The 26089-nt window shown below is 38.1% G+C and overlaps 1 protein-coding gene across 1 annotated transcript in view; it reads left to right on the forward strand.

Moving 5' to 3' along the window:
• cacna1ib (calcium voltage-gated channel subunit alpha1 Ib) overlaps window positions 1-26089 on the forward strand; it is a gene marked incomplete at its 3' end in the record, with an annotated part of 82669 nt that overhangs the window by 11572 nt on the left and 45008 nt on the right. The window contains exons 2-7 of the mRNA XM_079377143.1: window positions 4754-4889; window positions 5166-5299; window positions 7198-7295; window positions 16666-16825; window positions 24231-24573; window positions 24729-24821. Coding sequence (XP_079233269.1) covers window positions 4797-4889; window positions 5166-5299; window positions 7198-7295; window positions 16666-16825; window positions 24231-24573; window positions 24729-24821 — 921 coding nt within the window. The 5' untranslated portion in view covers window positions 4754-4796. The remainder of the gene's footprint in view (window positions 1-4753; window positions 4890-5165; window positions 5300-7197; window positions 7296-16665; window positions 16826-24230; window positions 24574-24728; window positions 24822-26089) is intronic.

The raw sequence follows: 26089 nt of genomic DNA on the forward strand, positions 1-26089 counted from the left end.
CGTTTAGGTGTTTCGTGGTTAGCTCTCGCAGCGCTCAGTGTTGCTTCTGTCTGTTGTTGTGGTGCAGAAGTGCGGCGATTGATCGTCTGCTGATGTTCTGCTGCTCCTCCTGCCATCAACTTCTAGACTCTCAATTAACTTGATTTAAAAACTCTTGCTGTTGCCATGGAAATCAGAAAGTGTCGCCGTGGAGACAATAAGAGTTTAGTTTCACTCAGCCACTGGGCTTCTCTGGATCGGTTTCAATGAGCCGTGACAGACAGACACTGATTCATGTGTCATGTCATCTAATGCCTGTGAAACACACGCACACACACACACACGTTTACTTTGCTATCTAAATGGGGGCATCCCATAGGTGTAATGGTTTTTATACTGTACAAACTGTATGTGCTATTGCCCTACACCTACCCTACACCTAAACTTAGTCCTCACAGGAGACTTTGTGCATTTCTACTTTCCCCAAAAAACTCACTCTGTATGATTTAGAAGTGTTTTGAAAAGTGGGGACATGGGTCAATGTCCTGAAAAGTCGCCTTCACCTTGAAATACCTGTCATACCTGTGTCATTATACACATTTATGTCCTCATTTGTCACAAAAACGCGCACACACACACACACGCACACACACACACACACATATATCCTCCATGTGAATATTAAATTCTGCTCACCAAGGCTGCACTTATTTGAGGTAAAATACAGTAAAACAGCAAAACTGTGATCTGCAGCTGTATTTTCAGCATCATTACTGCAGTCTTCAGTGTCACATGATCTTCAGAAATCATTCTAATATACTGATTTACTGCTCAACAAATATTTCTGATTATTATCAATGTTAAAAACAGCTGTGCTGCACAATATTTTTGTGGAAACCATGATACATTTTATTTTTCAGGATTCACAGATGAATAGAAAGTTCAAAATAACATTTATTTGAAATAGAAATCTACTGTAACATTATAAATGTTTTTACTGTCACTTTGATAAATGTAGCCTTGATGAAAAGAAAAAATACCAACCCCAGACTTTTGAACATGAATGAACCTTAATCTGTTCATTTATATGATATATTATAACATTTTTTTTCTGTCCACATCATTGAAGCTTTGATGAATTAATAAAGCCAACTATGACCCAACTATGACTTAATTATGAAAATCTCTCAACACTTTTGATCTTTTTATTGTTTTATTATTATATCCTGCTCACTGCTTAATCTTATGGGAAATCAGTATTTTTTTTGTTATTAATTAAAATTTTAAGTGACATACAGCTATTAAATAAAAGTTCAGGATCTCATCATCTTAGATCTGCAGCGAGTTTAGCTGAGTTATTGGTCTGTGTGTGTGTGTGTGTGCCATGATCTATAACTTCAGTGTGTCTCCGGATCTTCCTCAAATACTCCATTTTCCACTCAGGTTCAGTGAGGATTCTGGGAAAGGCCTTCATTATTGTGCTGGTTTCCGTCAGCACTCGTGCGCTTCTGCTGGAGCCGCTGTATAAATAGAGCCCGAGTCCTCTCTACTGACCCCAGATCAGCGTCTAGTGACACCAGAGCTCATGACGGGACAGAAGGGTTGATGAAGGTTCATACGCTCATAATGAGAGCCTCTTTAATGTGCTTTCATGGAGATATCGCTGCCTGTGTGTGTGTGTGCGCGTTTTTATGACAAATGAGGACATCAATTTGTATAATGACTCAGGTATGACAAGGTGAAGGTGACTTTTCAGGACATTGACCCATGTCTCCACTTTTCAAAACGCTTATAAATCATACAGAGTGAGTTTTTGGGGGGGAAAGTAGAAATGCACAGTCTCCTGTGAGGGCTAAGTTCAGGTGTAGGGCAATAGCACACAGTTTGCACAGTATAAAAACCATTACGCCTATGGGATGTCCCCACTTTTCACAAAAACAACCGTGTGTGTGTAATGAGAGGTCTGAGGCAGAGGGATCCATTTGCAGCTTTATTGATAAGATAGGGTCAAACAGGCAGAGATCAGTCAACAGCGACAGGGGTGTCAGAGATAAATCAGAATCCATAAACGATATCCAGGCTAGAGTCGAGGCAGGCAGCAGACAGGGGAAGTAAACAACAGTCCAGAGATCAGGTCACAAAGGCAGGTAGCAGAGAATCACAGAGACGGATAAACAGTCCAAGGTCGTAAACGGGAGATCAATAAACATGGGCTAAACACTCAGTAGTGTAGCCGGGGCAATACAAGACTTCAAGGTGTGTTGTTGGAGATTGCAGCTTATATGGGGTAACAGTGATGGGCAACACCTGTGCTGCAATCAGTCTCAGGTACAGGGCATTGTGGGAAATGCAGTTCGGTTAATATTCCTGTGATGGTGCCCTCAGCGGTGTTCAGGGAGGGCCACAGAGGCCGAGTTTGTGACAGTGTGTGTGTGTGTGTGTGTGTGTGTGTGTGTGTGTCGTCATGATAGAGCTTTATCTGTTTATGGTTCAGCACTAGTGTAAGTGATCATGTGAACGTCTGCTGGGAATCCTGAGTTCAGCGCTCAGACTGAGAAACACTTTCAGCGTCACAGATGGAGATGTGAGTTAATGGAACTAGTCAATTATACTAGATTATCAATTATCAAAAAAAATAAAAAATCACCATACTGATCATATCAACTTTAATTATATTCATCATCATGAGGAATGTTTAGAGCATCTACTGCACAGAAGCATTTAAGTCCGTGTTTCTTCATTCCCTGGTCAGTTTTGGTTTATTTTGCTTCCATAACATGCATCCAAAAATACACATTTAAGTGTTTTATTTTTATTATTTAATTTATTGTTTTATCTGCGTGTAGATTTCAATTTCAATCAATATCTTTAAATATTTTTTTTTCTTTCTTACACACCAAACTTTTCCTCTCTATAATCTGAATGCTTTTACTGAGGGGTTTGGTGCATATTCCCATTTATATATGCGCTATTTAACGTTTCATTTCTAAAAACATGCTGAAAATGTATTTGTTTTCTGTCTGATTTATGGAGGGATAAAACGAGAATCCCAGAATCCCCTCTAGAAAAACCTTTATGTCAACAAATAATTTTGAGCATGACTTTATCTAATGTTCAGGTTCCTGTTTTGGAAATGTATGCAAATGAGTGCATATTTCATTATATAATGCCTCATTTGCATACTTAACTTTTCAGAAAGCTTGTAATACAAATCTGTAGTCATGATGAATCAGCTGCTGAAGTGTGGTGAGATCTGATACCCTGTTCACCTCCAGCATCTCGCCTTAAGAGAAATAACTCTGAATGAGTTGTGTGTTTGGCCTGCTGCAGCTGGATGAATGAGGTGAGGTGTTACTATGGTAACGGAGCAGCTCCACTGCCCACCTGCGCATCACATTCACTGCAGATCACCTGACAACTGTTTAAACATTTGAGGATGATATTATAAACATTAGTTTTGAAGAATGATATCATTTTCTGCCACTCAAGTGGTTCCAAACCTGTATGACTGACTCCTTTCTTCTGTGAAACACTAAAGGAGTCGTTCAGCAGAATGTTCACGCTGCTCTTTTACAGCGTATGAGCAGATGCTGCTGAGCTCCAGGAATGAATTCAGTATCGACTCCGTGTTTTATGCCTCAAAACTCTGTAAAGCTGCTTTGGAACAGTAAACATTTTGACGAGCGCTAGACAAATAAACAAAGAAACGCAGATGAAGACGAATCCTCAGGAGGAGCCGGTGCACATCTGGTGACACACGTTCATATAAACACACACAAAACTCATGCGATCCTTCTGCATAGTGTTATAGAAAGACTATTCTGACTCCTTTAATAGACCAGATCACTTTATAAATTCACTCAAAACTTTCAAATGGTAGTGTATTATTAAGAAGTCTCTTCTACACACCAAAGCTGCATTTATTTGATCAGGAATACCGCAAATGCAGTGAAAATGTGAAATATTATTTCAATTTAATATAGCGGTTTTCTATGTGAATATCTGTTAAACTGTAATTGATTGCTGTGATAATAAGCTGAATTTTCTTCAGTGTCTTCAGTGTCACATGATCTTCAGAAATCATTCTAATATGCTGATATGCTTTAATTATATAGAACTGATTTAATTATATTGGAACTGATTTATAGGCCTCGTTAATCTAAGAACATCAGTTTTTGAGTGAAAAAATTTGTCATTTGTGGATAATTTTATCAATATTAAATTAAGTATGAAAAAATGCACTGTTTATCACACTAGCATGCTTTAATGTTTAAACAAGAAATTTGTTTTGAAAAAATGACTGGCCTACAAAAAATAAAAAATAGCTTATAAATATTTTATGCAATATTGTCACCTAATGGTATCAATGTTTTTGTCAGCTTGTTTTCTTTTAATTAGGATCGGTTTTGTGTTTATTTTTGAAACATTTGAACTTTTTTTTTTTTCAGGATTCACAGAAGAATAGAAAGTTCAAAAGAACAGCTTTTATTTGAAATAGAAATATTTAGTACTGGCACTTTTGATCAATTTAATGCATCCTTGTTGAATAAAATTGTAAATTTCCTTAAATACTATCAAGTGAACACTATTCATTTAATGCATTAATTCTGCTGAAAGAACATGAATTGATGGAGCATGCATATGTCAGTGGTTCAGACTGGTTCAGTTTCTCTCTCTCTCTATTGGTTCATCATGAATGTGTTGGTTTATTGGCTGTGGTGATGTTTTCTGTTCGTCTGCGCTGTAATCACACAATCATTGCATCAAGCACTAGTTGTGTTCTCCTTAACTGGCTCACATGGTTCGAACGGGTCAGTATGATGGTGATCCTGCTAAACTGTGTGACTCTGGGGATGTACCAGCCCTGCGAGAACATCGACTGCTCCTCCGAACGCTGCCAGATCCTGCAGGTCAGTCTGAGGAACCGGATTCATCAGTTTCACATACTTCCAGCAGAAGCCTGTTAATGAGTCCTTCGCTTTGTTAAATCAGCTCTTTCTGATCTCGTGAGGTTTCTGCACGTTAACTAACCAGTTAAGCTTGCGCTTCATATCTAATATTCAGATGATTCCAGATCATCAGCATCATCGAGAGACTCATCATCAGAGCTTCATGTTAATTAGCTAATCATTAGACTCTGATGTCGACTGATTTAATTGCACGGCTGATTTCTCTCTTTCTCTCAGGCCTTCGACGCCTTCATCTACATCTTCTTTGCGCTGGAGATGGTGGTGAAGATAGTGGCTCTGGGGATCTTTGGCCGGCGCTGTTATCTAGGCGACACCTGGAACAGACTGGACTTCTTCATCGTGATGGCCGGGTGAGAACACACACACACACACACACACACTCTCACATACACATAGGGTCGGGTCTCGATTCCGATTCTTATCGATTCCCAGTTTTGATTCCATTGTGGTTAAAAAAAAAAAAGAAGTTTGTGAACCTTTAGACATCAAACATATTTATTCTGTCTCGTTTTGCAAAACATTTAATTGCTGCTGAATACCATGAACAAAAATCAGCAATTACATAAAATTGGACTCAATTAAGAGTTATTGTGTGCAAAATAGAGCTGCACGATTTTAGATAAATTGAGACATTTTTATAGATTTTTTTTAAGGAGGTTGTAGTTCTCTCACAATTCTGAAGAAAAAAAAAATTAGACAACTAAACAAAATCTGATGGAATTTATGAATGGAATGATTCAATGACTCGCTCAAGATTCACTTGTTTCATTACTGGATGAATCAGTGTTTTTGAATGAATCTCTTGAATGAACGATTCATAGACAAATACATTTGTAACAGCCACTTTTCACCACCCTTAAAAAGATGCATGCACAGGACTTAATAGGTGGAATTGAAATTTTAATTTTACACCAAGTATCCGATTGCTGAACTTAAGTATCCGCTATTGAGTGTAGATTCACACACACACACACACACACACACACACACACACACACAGACAGAGCTTTCAGATGGTAACTGTTACACTCTTCAGTTCAGCACTCAAGCAACCCCATTACAGGAGTTTGATTCCTGAAGTGCTGAGCTGATGAGGCGTGATGTGTGTTAGTAACTCAGCGCTCTCGGTTCAGATCAGCAGTGATTCAGGAGCTCTGGAGTTTCTCCATTCAGAATCAATGATGCTGTTAACACTGACAAACCGTGTTAAATCCATAAGGCTGTGCTATAATAATATAATTGTGACATTTAGTATAAAACACACACCACCATTCATATTTTAGGAAAGACATTAATACTTCTATTCATCAAGGCTGCATTAAATTGATCAAAGTGACAGTAAAGACATTTAAAATGTTACAAAAGATTTCAAATAAATGCTGTTCTTTTGAATTTTCTGATCATCTGTGAATCCTGAAAAATAAAATGTATCACGGCTTCCACAAAAATATTGTGCAGGACGACTGTGTTCAACATTGATAATAATCAGAAATGTTTGTTGAGCAGTAAATCAGTATATTATTATGATTTCTGAAGATCATGTGACACTGAAGACTGGAGAAATGATGCTGAAAATACAGCTGCAGATCACAGAAATACATTACAGTTTAACACATATTCACATAGAAAATAATTACTTTATTTCACAATATTATTACTGTGAAACAATTTTTTATGTATTTTTGATCAATTAAATGCAGCTTTGGTGAATAGAAGGCACTTCTTTCAGAAACATAAATAAAAAAAAAAATCTTAACCACAAACTTTTGAATGTTATTTTATTTGGTTTTACAGCATTAATGTCACTCATTTAAACCCACAGACAGCAAACAGTTTGTTTAGATCTGCAGTGACTGAAATGCATTGATTACACTGATGCATTTGGCATTGAATGTGTGATCAGTTCATGTGTTCACTGAGTATCAAACAACACTCATTCATCTCTGTCACTTCTGCTACGCTGTGTTTTATTTGTCTAGTCTGTGTTCTGTATGATGGCAGATCTCCTGATCAGTGTGTAAATGCAGGACAGATGGAGATCTGTGTGTGTTTGCTTGTATGTAAATATGTTGAGCGTATGATCAGCTGTCAGAGATCATCAGACCAGCTGTGTGTGTGTGTATGTGTGTTTGAGGAGCTTCAGAACAAACAGCGCTGAAGAATAAATGTATAAAACACCACCTGTACTGTGTTAGGCTGTACAGATGAACTGTGTGTTTATAGTGTGTGTGTGTGTGTGTGTGTTCAGGGTGGTGGAGTATTCACTGGACCTGCAGAACATCAACCTGACGGCCATCCGGACGGTGAGAGTCCTGCGGCCACTCAAAGCCATCAACAGAGTCCCCAGTGAGTCTGATCTCCGCTCATTTCTGCTGTGTGGAATCAAACCTGACTCTGTTTCAGCTGATTGTGATTGATTCATCAGTGCTGGATCATAAAGGGTTCATGGACAGGAGACTCAAACACTCCTGAGGATCTGCTGAGAAACCATTAGCTGATGAGACATGCTGGATTTAACACCGGGCCTACAGAGACGTTACTGAAGATGAACCCGATAAAAGCAGGAGAAAATGACATGAACACCCCAGAGACAAACTACACACTTCTATTATGAGGATCAGAGAAAAAACGAGGATATTCCATTCTGTTGTTTTTATCAGGGTCTTAAAAAGTATTAATCTGCATGTTCACAAATGAAGGCCTTAAACGCTCTTATATCATAACACAACATCTTAAATTCATGAAGTCATGGCATTACATGTCACATGCAAAGCAAAAAATGAATATCATTCTCAGTATTTTTGTTTTTCAATATAAATAACCAAATATCCTTAAATCAAAATGTTTAATTGAGATGCAAATTAAAGAAAAGTCTTCTTTTCTGAAAAATGTAGAAAAAGTAAGTTAATTTATGCTTAAAAGAAGAACTAATATCTGTCAATGAGATATTAAAACTTTAGTTTTTCTTTAAATTAAGTAAGTTTTTCTGGGCGTATTGGCAGACATTTGTTCTTGTTTTAAAGGGGTCATCGGATGCAAAATGCACTTTTACATGTTGTTTGAGCGTAAATGTGTGTTGGCAGTGTGTGTACACAACCACCCTATAATGATAAAAATCCACCCAGTGCTTTTTTTTATCTGCTAAAATCATTACCCCTTTCTCAAATCAAGCCGTTCTCAGATGCTTGACTGTGTGACATCACACAGACCCAGGCCCCGCCCACGATTGTTTTTGTTTTTTTTGTGAACAATTATTTTTTATTTTATATAAAGGCAAACTATTTTATTTAAAGAAATAAATAACATACAGTGATACAAAAACTATAGATCAGAAAGAAGAAACAAAACGACTTGGAAAAAAAAACAAGACCTCCGTGAAGCTGGCACCCCATAAAAAGAAATAATCACCAAAACTATGCCATTAGTTTGTGCTGATTTGTGCCACAAAAACGAGCGTTTGTGCCGGTTCGGTTTGAAATATTAAACATTCTTTTTTTGACCATATGATGTCACTCTTTGCCCCATGTTGCCCAAATCGCTCCAAACCAGTGCAGTTCGTTTGTGCCGTTAAAACAAAAGCTGTATCTATTTTCCTTCCTTAGATATAACCAAAATATTTTTGGGAGCTGTGATGTCACTCTCCACCCCAGTTCGTCTGAATTGCACAAAACTGGTGTCATTCGTTTGTGCTGATTTGTGCTGTTGAAATAAACGTCAAATATATTTCCCCTTCTTAGAAATAACAAAAACAATTCTGGGCAGTGATGTCACTCTGTACCCCATGCAGTCTAAATCGTTCCAAACCGGTGCCGTTCGTTTGAGCTTGATTTGTGCTGGTTTGTGCCGATAAAAGACAGAATAACCATGACCTCTTTTTAAATATAACGAAAGCTTCACTCTCCACCCCATTTAGCACGGCTGAAGAGTTTAATAATAATAATAAAAAAAAGAAAGTTAGTGTTCGTTCTGCCTTGAAATTTTAGGTTTAGCCAGCTCCAAGTTTTCACTAACTTCATATTTCAAGTTGAATAAGCTTAAATTTCAAGGCAGCATTAAGTTGAAACGGTGAGACCGTTTTTCTTTTTGTTATTGTTTTTTACTGTGAGTCTAAATCGTTTATTAGTTTGTGCTCGATTTGTGCTGTTATCCTTCCACAAATGAACTTTCTGGATCAAAGCAATGTCAACATTTTTTTGTCGCAATAGTTGTAAAAAAACTTATGTTTTATAAGTAAAAACGTATGTTTATGGGGGCCATTTAAACCATTGACAATACAACTTATTAAATTAAATCATTACTATTCAACAAATAAGTGAACTGAACAAATGAGAGAAAGTTATACCACTGCAAATTAATTAATTCAAGTCTGCCTTTAAAAATCCATTAACATAAACTCCCCCCCCCAAAAAAACACTCCATAAAACTTTTACAGACTGGGGTAGAAACCCCAGGATGCCGCCCTCCCCTGTCTTAATCAGTGACAGTAACATGACAGCCAGTACCATTCTTTATAACACCATCATTAGCCATATTATAAGAGAACAGAATAACTTCAAATTCACACGAGTGATAAAGTGGGGTTAAAAAAATCATACTTATAAAGTATGTATACTTTCCATAACGAGGAAACAAACATAAATAATTGCATCATGTACATTGAAAACTGTACATTAGTGATACCAAGTTTCCTAGCTTACATGAAGAACTGCCAGTTCCAGAATAGTAAATCAGATGTCGAGTCTCTCGGTATTATCAAACCCTTATGCCACGTCCATCCCAGGAGAATGACGAGCGGGAATGGAGCTCAGGAATTGACGCGCTTCGTCCGGTGAGTGCATTAGTTTGGTTTCGCCGTGTTTCATGATGATCTTCAGCGTAGCTGGATACTGAAGAAAGGTCTGCAGACTTGCCTCTTTCAATTCCTTCTGTATTGCACTGAAGGAGCTCCTGCTTCTTTGCCGTCGTGGGAGAGAAGTCGGGGAAGAAGCTCAACATCGTACCGTCACCCACTTTCACAGGACCATTAAGAATCTCATTCCTGTCGTTGTAGCGTAACAGTTTGAAGACAAACACTTGCGGTTTGGAGTGATCTGTTGAAGCTCTAGAATGAACTCGATGCACACGTTCGATCTCGATATCTCTGCCCGCAAGTGATGGGATCCAGATCAGCAGTGACCGTTTCAGAAAGCCGATCGGGTCATCCTTCTCGGCCCCTTCAGGTAGTCCCAGCAGCCGGAGATTACTGCGTAATAAATAATTTATTTCTGGGATGCTAAGCTGAGTTTTCATCAGCCATTACACCAGTCTTCAGTGTCACATGATCCTTCAGAAATCATTCAGAAATCAGTCTGATTGAAACAGTTGGGCTGCTTAATATTTTTTGGAACCTGTCATACTTTTTTTCATGATTTTTTGGTGAATAAAAAGTTAAAAAGAACAACGTTTATTCAAAATAAAAATATGTTCTAACAATATAAGGCTTTACTATCATTGTAACACATTCTTGCTGAAAAAAGTATTTTCTTTAAAAAAAAAAAAATACTGATCCCAAATTTTTGACAGTGTATATCTTAACGTTAAGATTACTTTTATCATGCAAACTACATAGTGTACAGCATGTTATATACATGTGTGTGGGACAGAGGGGAACATGGCTACATCACAGCACAGTACTGCCCATATCATAAATCAAAGCACATGAGAGACAGTTGCCTGAAAAACGCCACTCGAAAAACAATCCTTGTCTGCATTTGTAGTACACAAGCGGTTCAGCTTTATACACACAGCTTCTGCACTACCTCTGCTCTGCTTGGGCATCCAGGGTGAAACCAGTGTATTCTAGCAGCTTTCGCAGAAGCTCAATGCATGCTGCGTGATGCGGTCATGACAAAATTGACAACCTACTATCCGCGGTTCGAGTTCCGCTGTTGCTGAGATGCTAGCCGGACCGTTTGCATGGTTTGTATTTTTTTTCCTTTTCAGGAATTCAATGTTGTTTCTATTCTTTATACAAAATAGAAACTAAGTAATATGAGAGAGTGGATGTGACTGGTGTGATGCATTCGCAAGACTAACTGAAACTGAACAGGCAGAAACTGAAATCAGCTAAACTTATAATAAGGACTGTAAAAAATATGGACTAATGAAGCAGAGTGGGATTTGCAAGCCTGCTTCGACTGCACTGACTGGAGTGTTTTCGAAGTTGGTACAATTATCTGGATGAGCTCACGGATTCTGTAACATCATATATCAGTTTCTGTGAGGATATGTACATTCCAGGACTCAATGAACTTACAGCAATGACAAACCGTGGTTCACTGCAAAACTCAGACAGCTCCATGGGGCCAAAGAAGATGCTTTCAGGAATGGGGACAGAGTCTTGTATAAACAGGCCAAATAAGCATTGACAAAGGAGATCAGAGTGACAAAGAGAAACTATTCTGAAAAGCTGAGAAAACTATTTTCTGCCAACGACCCTGCATCAGTGTGGAAAGGTCTGAAAGACATCACCAACTACAAGACACCATCCCCCAGCACTGTGGAAAATCCACAACTGGCAGACGATTTGTTTTATTTTTTTCTAGTTTTATTGCAGGTTTGAAAAAAATCTCACACCCCACTCCCATTCTGACCTTCTCTCCATGGATCCATTAAAACCTCCAGCAACCCACTCCCCACCCTCCTGCATTTCAGATCAGTGAAGACGATGTGCGCCAGGTCTTCAGGAAGCAGAAGAGAAAGAAAGCACCAGGCCCAGATTGTGTTACACCAGCCTGTCTGAAATCCTGTGCTGACCAGCTGGCCCCCATCTTCACACAGATCACTGGAGCTGTGCAATGTCCCTTCCTGCTTTAAATGCTCCACCTTCATCCCCATTCCAAAGAAACCCAAAATTACAGGACTAAATAACTACAGAAGTAAGAAACTGTAAATTACATGAACACATCTTACATCTCTGTTACAGCTAACGCAGCCTTATGCATAATGCACATATTATGCCTCATACAGGCTCTCAACAACAATGACGGCTGATCAACAATTTCAACAGTAGGCTAGATTGGGGTGGGTTAAATGCAGAGTTAATTTACCTACATGGTCAGTAAAAGTAATCATCAATACAGGGATCACTACATTCACGTCATTCTAAAATGACAACGCGCCCAAAGCAGCAAAACTGTACAAACGCTGGACATCCACACACCACACCACAGTATTATCAACGCACCATGTACACCTCCATAACAATATGCATGATACAATACTCATCAAATAATAAAGCATTCACCTGTCATTTGTTAATAAAGTCCATGGGTCTGTCATTCCATGTCCCTTTACACGTATTAAAAATTAAACACGGCCAACAAAATAACTTGTGCTCGGTGCTAGCTGTTATCCACTCATAGCACTCATCGTTGCAATCTTTGAAATGGCGCATACAAACTTTGTTGGCCTTTGTTAGCGAATTTGGGTTGGGTGTAGGTCTTCCTTTCTCAGTGTTTCTCTTTTCTCTGCATTTCTCTTTTCTCTGCGTTTCGCTTTTCTCTGCAAAAGAGCGCCTTGAAAAAGTGTTTTTTTAGTAGATCGGCAAGAAGATCTGTTGTAGGCTGAGATGACTGCAGCTGTCATTTTCTTTTCATTAAATTTCACTTTCGTTCCTTGGAAATCCCTGACTAACGGGGCGGTCTAACGCTGAGCACGTAGCTAGACCCAGAGGGCGGGCTGTCATTGAACGTCAACATTTGATTGGCTGATGATTGTCACTAATGCTCGTAACAAATCAGATGTGACGTCTAGGGCAGTCGAGGTCTAATGGATAGGGAGTTGGACTTGTAATCCGAAGGTCGTGGGTTCGAGTCTCAGGTCCGGCAGGGATTGTAGGTGGGGGAGCCTAATACCAACACTCAATACCATGACTGAGGTGAGACCCTTGAGCAAGGCACCGAACCCCCCAACGCTGCCGAAATGGCTGCCCACTGCTCTGGGTGTATGTTCACTACTGTGTGTGTACACTTGGATGGGTTAAATGCAGAGCACAAATTCCGAGTATGGGTCACTATACTTGGCCACACACACCACTTCCCTTGCCTCCTTTCCAACAAAGGGGTAGTACTATCTGTAGTGCTGGCCTCAGACTTATGCAGAATATTCCAGTTCAACCTCAACTAAATGTAGGCAATATTGTGGACATTACACAAATTAAATTGATACCTAAATCAAAGACATTCACATTTTTATAGGGCCAGCAGAGAAGGCCCGGTTTCCCCTGACAGCCCACCATCAATAATTACAAATGAAGCGACAAATTTTAGTAGCGTTCTAATGTTTAATGCAGTAAGGTTTAAATCAATTTGTCATTTTTTACACTGCATTCAAGCTATGATAAATGGCATACTTTAATGTTGATATTAACCAAACTTTATCCATGCCTGAGAATTGCATTAGTTGCAAAATACTTTTTGCATCTATAGCAAGAAACTAACAAGCACATCACTTAATGTGTGCGAACATCCTACCAGCAATAGTCTCATGATATTACACATGACTTTGCTTAAACGCCACAACACACAAGGCTTGCTTTAATGCTTTTATTGATTCGAGAAGTGTCAGTATGAAGAGGTTAAGGTTGAGAACGTTTTGTAAAGAAATTCAGAAACTTTACAATGTAGTACAAAGTAACTGGAGCAGGGTGACTGCGCATGATCTCACGGGTCTTTAGCACAAACATAGCCCATTGAGGTTGAACAGCTTGCATCATTCCAGCAACGGTCAGCTGTAGGGTGGAAAAATTTAATTAGTTATTCTGATCATTACAGAGGTGTTAGAAAATGAGCCAATTTATATTACTGTGAGAAAATTTAGGATGGCATTTAAAAAAAAAAAAAAAAAAAAAAAAAAAAAAAATTCTTACAGGTCCAGCTGATCTCGCCACAGTTCTCAACATTAATATTGTTAGGTTCATTAGAGCACCAGTTGCTGTAGTCATATGGAGTTCCATCACTCCACAACCACTCTCCTTCCTAAAGAGCAAATACAGCGATTAAAAGAGTGCTCTTCTGTACTCAATCCATAAAAGAACATCATTTAGTTTGGCTTTGAAGTTAAACCATCTCCATTAGAAACCCTTCCGTCTCAACAAATAAATCCATTTAGGCCACGCAACTTAACTTACTTGTACACCATCATGAACACCAAGCCAACACCGTGTAGAAGGCGGCAACAGACTCAACAGAAACTCGTTTTCCAGTTCACTGTGCACAGATGCAAGATTTGCATGCCGATCGATACAGTTTCTCTAAAGAGACATTTAAAAAAATAAAACCCAAACGGTCTTTAGCAAAATAGTCAGTTACACATTTTTAGTTGTTTTCAAACAAAATCTGCTCTGATGGATTAGTTGCTCAGTATGGTTTAAAAAAAATAAAAATAAAACCTTGTAACAAACACTTTACCTCTGCTGCGATCCAGTTAGCCGACTGCGAGAAGAACTTGTAGCATCGGACTCCAAAATCTGTCCATCCATCATGGCATCTTTCCTCTACAATTGGGTCCAGGATGTCTACATACAGTATGTTAGTTTTGTAATATTCACATTACTCGTATTAAGCAAATAGTCAATAAAATGCTTTATATCTCGTTATCCCTCTCAATAAAGCTACAAAATGCTAAAGGTTTGGCAGAACAAGCTTTTAAAATGGAACACAAATACATGTAGTTTACCTTCTGCATTTCCCACGGAGAACACAATGAAATGAAGAAGCAGACTTCTGAGCATTGCCATGAACTTAAAAATTAGTAAGCAACAAAAGTGAATTGTCTGCACTCATATACTGAGCACATTGCATTCTGAATGTACTTTAAGAACACAAAGACAAAGTTATTCAGTAGGTCTCTGTGCCAAAAACTCACCTTGGTTTTCAGATTGTTGCCTTCAGAATTTCAAAGAAAGACTTTGTGGAGTTCCAGAAAGAGCCCTGCTTTTATGCTTTACTTGATATCAAGTGTGTATAAGTCCTTTGACCTAGTTTTCGTTAGTTGCCCTGATTATGTCATTTAGTTCACCTGTGTTCAATTTATCAAGTCATTAGTCCCTCGTTTGCATTAGTATTTCTACTCCTTGTTCTGTTCAGGGGCCTGTTCTTCGTGCCTAGCGTAATACATCTGAGATGATTTGAAAGAGTCCAGGGGACTGCTTCATAAAACGAGTTTACCAAATAAGCCAGGCTTTTTTCAGTAAATCTGACTTCTTTTCACTTGATTTGGTTTCCGAAAGCTGTCAGGCTGAGTTCCTCTAACACGGACCAATAGGAATGCATTGATATTACCACTGACTCTCTCACATGCAATTCTGAATTTATTAGTCCAAACGTAAAGGTATATGGAAAATACACCTTAAATAAAATAAATAAAAAACGGGCTACAACCAGCTGCATTTAATGTATTGTGCCCTAAATGTAGGCTAATGACCTTTTTTTAAGATATATGAAAACATTTTAACATAGTTGCTACGTGTGCATTCAGTTGATCAGAAGTTTCTAGCCATGCAGCCTTTATCTCTGATTTTATGACAGCTGTACCTTTTATGGTTATTAGAACATTAAAACATTACAATCTAAAATTGCTCTTTAAAGTATTAAAGCATTAAAACCACGAAATCAAAAGTTAAAATCACTGAATTAAAAATGAAAATAAAAAATAGGTCAGACTACATTATCAGACTACAAGCCAGCTTACATTTGATTTACAGTTACTGCTACCATAGAAATACACATATGTAGGATTAAAATTCTATGTGTCACATTTAATGTCCAACAACAAACGTTTTCACAGAATGTATATTTTATTCAGAATTCTTGCGCTATTATTCTATTCTGCTCCGTAGCGTGCATGCCTGCAGTAGCACTCGCGTAAAGCTGGATTTTAAAGCTGGATATATATATATATATATACATATATATACACACTGCCCTCCAAAAGTTTGGAAACACCCCTGGCAAAGTGTGGTGATGCTCTGCTGTATGGACAAGGAATTCATCATATCCTGCAAGTACTGTAAAAAAATTTGTGAATGTTTCAGTTGGCCTCTCTGGAACAGAGCGAGGTGTTTCTCCATCAGATGAATCATTCCAGACGAACTCTCAGTCTGTCAGTGGTTGTGATTTTACAGTGAAGTGTCTCAAACTCTCAGTGAAGTTTCTTCAGTCGGCTGGAGTGAGTGTGAGTGTGTCAGATGTGACTTGCTCGTTATTTAGACGCTTTTTACTTCACCTGCGCTCTGGAAACACAGCTTTTTTTACTTCACCTGTGGAAACACAGCTTTTGACGACTAGACCTCCAAACCACAGCACAACATCTGAGTGAATGTGGAGAAGTTAGTGAGGAGATCAGAGGAGGAACATCAGTTATATACGCCTTCAGAGATTCTCACATCCGTCGCATGTCAGGAAGTTCTGCTCCTGGAAAGTTCGTCCCCAAAAGCAGCACATCTGCACTTTGTTTGCATGTGAAGTTGTAACTCAAGGAACGAAGTTGAAGTATTTATGGATTATTGCAGTTTTTGTGATGGAAATGAAGCTAAAATAGAGACAAATTCCCTTCTGATCCAGCACTGATGGCTTGATCTGGTCAGAGATCTCTCAGGCTGATTGTCATGTGAAGGGCAGATGTGTGTTTATTGTGCTGTATATCTGAGTGTTATATCATGTTCTGTGTGTGCCAGGCATGAGGATCCTGGTGAATCTGCTGCTGGACACGCTGCCAATGTTAGGGAACGTGCTGCTGCTGTGCTTCTTCGTCTTCTTCATCTTCGGCATCATCGGCGTTCAGCTCTGGGCTGGACTTCTGCGCAACCGCTGCTATCCGGAGGAAAACTTCACCCTGTGAGTCCTGGCTCATCTTAGTTCTGACTTAGTCTTAGTTTTGTGTCAGATTTACTTTTTAATTTATTCATATTTAGACAACCTGTCCTGTTTTTTTTTGTGTGTGTGTAGTCAGGTTTTAGTTGACTACAAATTTGGGAGTTTTAGTCTATTAAATCACATTTGTGACCATGGACCACAAAACCAGTCTTAAGGGTCAATCTTTTTAAATTGAGATTTATACACCATCTGAATTAATAAGCTTTCCATTGATGTATGGTTTGTTAGGATCGGACAATATTTGTCTGAGATACAACTATTTGAAAATCTGGAATCTGAGGGAGCAAAAAAATCTAAATATTGAGAAAATCTCCTTTAAAGTTGTTCAAATGAAGTTCTTAGCAATGCATATCTAAAATTAAGCTTTGATATATTTACGGTAGGAAATTGACAAAATATCTTCATGGAACATGATCTTAATATCCTAATGATTTTTGTCATAAAAGAGAAATGTATCATTTTGATCCATACAATGTATTGTTGTCTATTGCTACAGATACAGCTGTGTTACTGATGACTGCTTTTGTGCTGCAGGGACACATATTAGTCAGGCTGCATGGTTAAACTGATAATCACAATTATTCTACTCATACAGCGGTGGCCAAAATTGTTAGAACACCTGACAGATCTGAAAATATAGAAAATATTGCCTCCGAAACCTGATTTAATTTCATGATGTTCATGTAACATGCAGATGGTTGCTCTGAGCACAACAAACATCAGATGAAGTGAATCGTACTGTTTTATCCACTTTAATATTTGGTTTGTCCACGTTTTACAGTGATTACAGCAGCACATCTCTCTGGTCTAGTGTCAGTATATTTCCAGAGAATCTCAACACTAATGTTATCTCATGCCTTCTGCAACTCAAGCCAAAGTACAATAGATCTGTCCAGTTTATTTTCCAACTCGCCCCAAATTTGCTGGATGGGTTTGAGGTCCGGACTTTGAGGGGCAGTTCGTCATTTTTAGTTCCGGCAATAGTTTGTTTTATGGGATTTTTAATGGCCAATTCAACAAAACAACAACAACAACAAAACATAAAATACTGAAACCTTTTAAATACACCAAGTCAACTCACACACACACACTTTACTTGACTTCATCTAGTTTACCGATTTAATGTATTATCAGAAATATAAACACACTCTTGACATTTTGAAAACTGCTAAAGCTTCTCTCAAAAGCTTCCTAATATTAATTCCAAGAATTCCAAATTTATTCATGTCTTTATCTATTAAACAACAACAAAAAGGTTTTGTATTGTGGCATAGAGGTGCGTAAGTACAGTTATTTAGCCTCAATCAAGATTGGATTTATTACGTTTTTATTACATTATTACATTTTGTCATAAGAAGGTTTGATGGCAGATTCAGTGTTTCGGTGCAAACAGCTGTGTGAATGAACACTGAATGAACGACTGGCTGTATGACACCATCGTTTGAGCAGAGTATCTCAATAGATATCAATAAACTCCAGCTTGCATGCTATTTTCAGATCATCAGCACTGTTTTCAAATGCAGAGAGAATGTATGTGAATGGTTGCTAGGTCGGGAAGATAAATAAAATGAATGAAATAAAATGTGTCCTTTTGAGAGATAAGCTCTGATTGGAGGATCGGGGTTACGGTGCAAGTATAAAAACTCTTCTTTTTTATTTTGGTGATGAAAATACATAGACATTTTGGAGAGTTTTTGTTTTCTAAATTACTTTTTTTTTTTATGAACTCTTTCCCTGCCAGCATTTTTGAAAAAAGTTGCCAGCCACTGCCAGCGTTTTTGCTGATTTTCACTAAAATGTAATTGCTTTTTAAAAAAATAAAAAAAATAAATCTGTTTTATCCTAACTTCATGCATTGCTTTTTTTTTATCAACACTTGAATGCAGGTAGGTTTCATAAAAAAAAAAAACTAATATTTTGAGCAAAAAGCTGAGACTTTTGTCAAATACTACATTTGGATCATATTCAATGATATTATCAAAGCAAGGATGTAGTAGATGGCTTCCATCAGCACTCCGGAAACCCAGAAAATCCGTGTTTGGTGGGGAAAGAGTTAATTATGATGCATGTTGATATAGTCACAGTGTTTAATGATATCAGTGTCATCTCATCTTTGTCAGAGAACAAAAATATTTTTCATCATAATTTTCAATAACGAAGCAGAATCGGTGGCTTCTCCAGTGCTGGTTTTCATCCTGCTGCTCGTGGTCTGGATCTTTCCTCCTGGTTTCTGATGGATGGGGAGTTTCTGCTGTATATGATTACTCTCTGATCTCCAGCGGTGAACTGCCGTCTCTGAAGGCTCTTCTGGGGTTTGAACCTCCAGTGTTGATGGTCGTGCTGATCTTTCTGGTCTTCAGAAGTGTAAACTCAGAGCGTTTATTGAGCCTCAAGAGGGTTGGAGACATTTGTGAAGCTGTCGCGATGTTCCTTCATTAGAGCGCACTGTGGATCCCTTACTAGAGTGCACAAAGCATCCAGTGTTACAGAGCTGCTTCAGAGAAACTGATCATTATTAATGACCGAGGAACAATAGCAGAATCTGTCATCTGTTTGTGTCTCAAAAATAAGGGATTTGGAAGCAATCACTCATTGTCAATGGGTTAAAAATAAAAGGGGAAAAGTTTCATGGCTTGTAAGAAATGCTTTTGGCTGGTGAGTCCTCTCAATTTACTCATACAATAGAACAAATCTTGTTAACACTTTATTTTAGGGTAGCTTATTAGCATGCATATTACTAGAATATTAGCCATTTATTAGTACTAATAAAGCACATATTAATGCCTTGTTCTGCATGACCTTATTCTACATCCATAATCCTACCCAATACCTAAACTTAACAACTACCGTACTAACTATTAATAAGCAGCAAATTAGGAATTTATTGAGGGAAAAGTCGTAGTTAATAATTAATAGGTGTTCCCTATTCTAAAGTGTTACCAAAATCTTCTAAAGTAACAGAAGTAGCAACTGATTTTTACTCTGGTATTATTATGTACATCCAAATGCAACAGATTATTAAAAAAAACTATGATATTCTTATTAAAATTATGAAATGCATGCAGAAATTAATCATTCATAATAAGATCAATAATATGCATTTAGTAATTCGCTAAGCTTGTCTGTTTTCTAAATGCGTGTTGTTGATTTTATTGTGAATATTCTGTGAAGATATTATAAACATCAAAATCATGATTTTCTGTAAAGCTGCTTTGAAACGGTGTGTGTTGAGAAAAACTTGATTTGACTTGATTTTAATGATTCTAAAAATGGTAAAATATGCTTTCATATTTCTTTCTGTTGATTCCGGGGTGAAATGTGAGATTCCCGCTGTCTCTCTGTGGTTCCTCTAATGTTCCTCTGTGTGATGAGTGATGGCGCGCAGCAGGGGCTGCTGGGAGAATTATGGCTCTGACCTTGTTATGTCACATATGTGGCGGCTGTGATAATGGACGGTGTGTGTTTCAGTGCTCAGGAAAAGCAGCGTTCACTGAGTCTCCATAATAAACTCTTCAGTGTTACTGTGAGGTCAGTCGCACCTGTAGTTCACGACACACAGGGCCTGATGAAGACTGATGAAGACATCTGCTGGATGAGAAGAACATCAATCTAGGATGCTCAAAGTCAGCATAAGATGGAAATTCACCCATTTATTTTCTGTATGCATGTTATAGATCTTATAGTGAAGGATTCATCTGTGCATATCTTTCATTGTTTGGTAACACTTTACAATAAGGATTCATTTATTAACATCTGTTAATATTAGTAATCTACCAATGCAGAAGAAAAGGTCTGTCGATACTGGCATTTCATTGCAACTTTAAAGAAATAGTTAACCCCAAAAGCATTCCATCAGTGTCTCAGCAATGGATGCTCTGCAGTGAATGGGTGCCGTCAGAATGAGAGTCCAAACAGCTGATAAAAACATCACAATAATCCACACCACTCCAGTCCATCAGTTAACATCTGGAGAAGACAAAAGCTGTATGTTTGAATAAAACAATTGTCACTTTTGGGTGAAAAATTCCTTTAATTTAGCTCTTCAGTTCTATTGTGAGTCTTGTTTGAGACGTCTTGGAGAAAAATGTACTTTTATCTTTGTAGCGTTGTGTTCCCAAATTCCCTCCAGTCTCCTGCAGATCTGTAATCTCCTGTCTTACTTCTGCTCTATTTTTACACATCTCTGTCCCATCGTTCTTTAGCAGAGCCCACTGAACCCAGCTCACTGGAGAACAGCAGCGCAGAGCAGCTTTAATAATGACTGACTGTCCTCAGAGATGCTGAAGCTCTGAAACCAGCTGGATTCAGCAGAGATCACAAACAGAACCTGAACTCCCACAGTGCTGAGGACAACAACTCTGATAAATGTCCTACAGGGCTGCATTTATTTAATCAAAAGCGCACTAAAAACAGTGAAATATTATTGCAATTTAAAATAGCTGTTTTCTATCTGAATATGTGTTAAACTGTAATTTATTTCTGTGATGTGCAGCTGAATTTTCAGCATCATTAGATACAATCTACTAGATCCATGATACGTTTTATTTGTCAGGATTCACAGATGAATAGAGGTTTCAAATAAACAGCAGTTATTTGAAATAGAAATCTACTGTAACATTATATTTACTCTCACTTTTGATCAATTTGATCCATCTTTGATAAATAAAATATTAATATATCTGTAACCCTTTGATTTCTTTCTAACCTTTCAGTAGAATATATATAAAGAATCAAGTTTACTGGCAAATGTATTTTAGTGGAATTAATGTTCATTTGAACCTGGAAATGACTGAAGTTTCAGGATTTTGACTCTAAAAACAAAGAAACGCTATGATGTAAAGTTATGAATAGTTTATAGGTCAACAGTAAATAACTGATGTTCAACATCATTTTGAAGCTCATTTCATTCATTTACATTTATTATTTTAGCAGATGCTTTTATCCAAAGTGACTCTCAGATGAACCTGTTATTCTGATAATATCATTTGCAATGAATAATTCAGTATTAAATTAGAAAATAATGCAAAATAGCTTTTGTAACATTAGAAATGTCTTTACTGTCACTTTGGTCAATTGAATGTGCCGTTGCTGAATAATAATAATAATAATAAAAAAAGTTCTTACTAGAAGTAGTGTATGTAAATCTGTATTCCGTCAGAAGTGCAGTGTGTTTATGAAGTGGTGATCTGTTGTTTTGGAACATGTTGGTGGTTACAGCTCTCTATTATCGTCAGTTTCTCAGTGTCAGGTAATTCAGTGGCTCCGAGCGCCACACCACTAATAGATGAATCAACACTCAGCTTCTCTTTGATGATGTTTGTCCTCTGTAATCTTTGCTCTCAGTGTTTGATCTGTGCGTTTGCACTGATGCGCTCTTTAGTTTGTTAAAAGCGTCTGAATGTCGCCTTTATGATCATAGAGAGGAGCGCCAACAAACCGTTGGCCCTCTGAGCTCTGTTAAACCGTCTGTGTGTGTTTCTGCGCTTCTGGATGTTGGTCTTTATATGTCAGAGATATACGCTAAATCACTGTAAACACATATGTGATGAAGGCTGCGGCTCTGTTCCAAAACCTAGTGAGCAGCCTATGTAGGGAGCAGCTTCATTCTCTTAAATCGAAGGCTGTTCCAGAAATTACTACACATTGGTCATAGAGAAGACAATCCCAAAATACATTGCAGTGAGCTTGCGAAAAAATCAAAATGCAAATTTGTTATTTTACACAATATTTATGTGTGCTGTGTATTGTTATACTTTCATGTTGTTAAATTAGCAACCCTAGGTAAAGTTTTCGCAAATCAGTTATTTTTTAAGGGTCCATGTCGGCTGAAATACTGCAAAAAATTATATTCATCTTCAGTATTCTATCAGTCTTGTTTTCCAGTACAAATATTAAAACATTCTTAAATCAAGACACAAGCAAAATGACATAAGATATTAAGTCCTGATTTCTAAAAATAATCTATAAAAATAAGCATAAACTCACTTCAGTTTGATACATTTTTTTAGAAAGAATATGGAATATCTTATATTTTGCTTTTTAAGTACATTAGGTTATTAAACCGTTACACAAACATTGTTTTGAAATATTTCTAAAACATTGAAATCTCTAGTTTTCTTGTCATGATTATAACATTAATTAAAGGTAAAACAAATAAATAAATAACAAATCTACAAAATTTTATTTTTTTATATTCTAATAATGTAAAAATGTCTGGTCTGGAATGTTATTTAAAGGTTACAAAAACATTTCTTAAAACATTCCAGTACAAATAACATGTTCCAAGAATGTTGTTCTAAGAACTTTTTCTCTCAACTTTGTTAGAACATACACTATATTGCCAAAAGTATTGGCACCCCCTTCTAATGAACCATGTTTGACTACTTTAGTCATTTCTATGAGTACAAATCTTAATGTTAAAGCATATAATTGATATTCTAGGGAATTGTGTGCTTCTAATTTTATAGCAACAGTTTTCAAGATTCAAGATTTTTTTATTCGTTACACACAATTATACAGAGTATAACCAGCAGAACTGAACTCCTCTGGTGTCACTTTATATGCAGACCTTGAGCCAAAAACTCATCACCAAATACCAATGACTTGTACAGAAGGGTACTGACATTTTAGACACGTCCAAAACTGTTGCAACAGATGGAAATACAATTTTTAAATACATGAATTATGTTTCCATCTTTGTTGCCACAGTTTTGTTAGTGCCTTTTTCTTTTCTAAAGAAGAACACCCAACACTTTTTTGCTTATAGTGTCTATACAAGTCATTGGTGTTTGGTGATGAGTTTTTGGCTCAAGGTCTGCATATAAAGTCACACCAGAGGTGTTCAGCTGGGATCAGGACTTGACTTTCTGCAGACCAGACAAGTTCTTCCACACTGACTCAATCAATCAGGTCTTTTTGAGCCGTGTCTTATACACAAAGGCACTGTCATGTTAGAATAGAAAAGAGTCCTGTCTGTTGCTATAAAATTAGAAGCACACAATTCCCTAAAATATCCTTATATGCTTTAACATTAAGATTTGTACTCATAGAAATTACTAAAGTAGTCAAACATGTTCATTAGACGGGGATGACCCAATACTTTTGGCAATATAGTGTATATCAAATATGCCTAATGTTGTAAGAACGTGCCATAAACATTACTTTAAAAATGTTTTGTCCTAATATTTATGTAACTTTGAAAAAAGTTGCGAGTACATTCCCTGTTAGCAGGGTCTTGATTTACAAATGCTTAGATATCTGTACTGAAAAACATGGCAAAAATGACAAAGTCTTCGTTTGCAGTGTATGTAGGCAGTAAAGTGTCTGATTAGGTTTTGGATACAAATCTATTTCCTCTTTCTCTCAGCTCAACAGGTGTGGCACTCCCTGCTCCGTACTACTCTCCCAATGAGGAAGACGAGAGGCCCTTCATCTGCTCTCTGCCGCAGGATAACGGCATCATGTCGTGCAGTGACGTGCCGGCGCGGCGTGTGGCGGGACATCAGTGCTGTCTGGATGCGGATGATCTCCTGCACCATCAGGCGCTGGGTCTTGTGACCGAGCCCCATCTCAACGCCAGTGCCATCGTCCCTGGGCTCTGTGTCAACTGGAACCGATACTACACCCGCTGCCACACCGGACACAGAAACCCGCACAAAGGAGCCATCAACTTTGACAACATCGGATATGCCTGGATCGTTATATTTCAGGTATCTGCTGAAGACTCATTTCCACAGTAGAACTTGTGAAAACTGTCATCCAGCTGATTAATGTTCTTTGTGTTTAATGTGAACTTATTGGAAGCAAACTTCATTTCCAGAGAACTGTTTGAAGTGTTTTTTTTTCTGCAAATGATGGTGTTTAGGTTATTACTCTGGAGGGCTGGGTGGAAATCATGTATTACGTCATGGATGCTCACTCATTCTACAACTTCATCTACTTTATTCTGCTGATTATAGTAAGTACACAAACACACAAACTCACACAGATTTATGAGTCTATTCTAAAAGAGCAATATAGAGTGTTTTATCTGACATGCTGATGATTCATTTTGATATCGCCGTTGGTGCTTCAGGCCTATTTGATGTTCTTTTACTTGTTTACAAATTAATTTATCCTCAATAGATGCATGTAATCCTATGAAACTGCGCATGTAGTATTCATTCAGCTTAATGTGGGCATGCAGCCCATAATCCTACAGATGATTCTACCTGTTCTGTGTGTTTGCAGTGAGGCAGGTGTTTGCAACGAGATGAGTTTGTGTTTGCTGTGAAATTAGTGAGATGAGCGAGTGTTTGCAGTGAGAAGAGAAGAGCGAGTGTTTGCAGTGAGATGAGCGAGTGTTTGCAGTGAGAAGAGAAGAGCGAGTGTTTGCAGTGAGATGAGCGAGTGTTTGCAGTGAGATGAGCGAGTGTTTGCAGTGAGAAGAGCGAGTGTTTGCAGTGAGAAGAGCGAGTGTATGCAGTGAGATGAACGAGTGTTTGCAGTGAGAAGAGCGAGTGTTTGCAGTGAGAAGAGCGAGTGTTTGCAGTGAGATGAGGGAGTGTTTGCAGTGAGAAGAGCGAGTGTTTGCAGTGAAATGAGCGAGTGTTTGCAGTGAGAAGAGAAGAGCGAGTGTTTGCAGTGAGATGAGGGAGTGTTTGCAGTGAGAAGAGCTAGTGTTTGCAGTGAGAAGAGCGAGTGTTTGCAGTGAGATGAGCGAGTGTTTGCAGTGAGAAGAGCGAGTGTTTGTAGTGAGATGAGATGAGCGAGTGTTTGCAGTGAGATGAGCGAGTGTTTGCAGTGAGATGAGGGAGTGTTTGCAGTGAGAAGAGCGAGTGTTTGCAGTGAGATGAGGGAGTGTTTGCAGTGAGAAGAGCTAGTGTTTGCAGTGAGAAGAGCGAGTGTTTGCAGTGAGATGAGCGAGTGTTTGCAGTGAGAAGAGCGAGTGTTTGCAGTGAGATGAGATGAGCGAGTGTTTGCAGTGAGATGAGCGAGTGTTTGCAGTGAGAAGAGCGAGTGTTTGCAGTGAGATGAGAAGAGCGAGTGTTTGCAGTGAGATGAGATGAGCGAGTGTTTGCAGTGAGAAGAGCGAGTGTTTGCAGTGAGATGAGAAGAGCGAGTGTTTGCAGTGAGATGAGATGAGCGAGTGTTTGCAGTGATGAGCGAGTGTTTGCAGTGAGATGAGAAGAGCGAGTGTTTGCAGTGAGATGAGATGAGCGAGTGTTTGCAGTGAGAAGAGATGAG

The sequence above is a fragment of the Barbus barbus genome (assembly GCF_936440315.1).
Source record: "Barbus barbus genome assembly, chromosome: 25".
NCBI classification, from domain to species: Eukaryota; Metazoa; Chordata; class Actinopteri; order Cypriniformes; family Cyprinidae; genus Barbus; species Barbus barbus.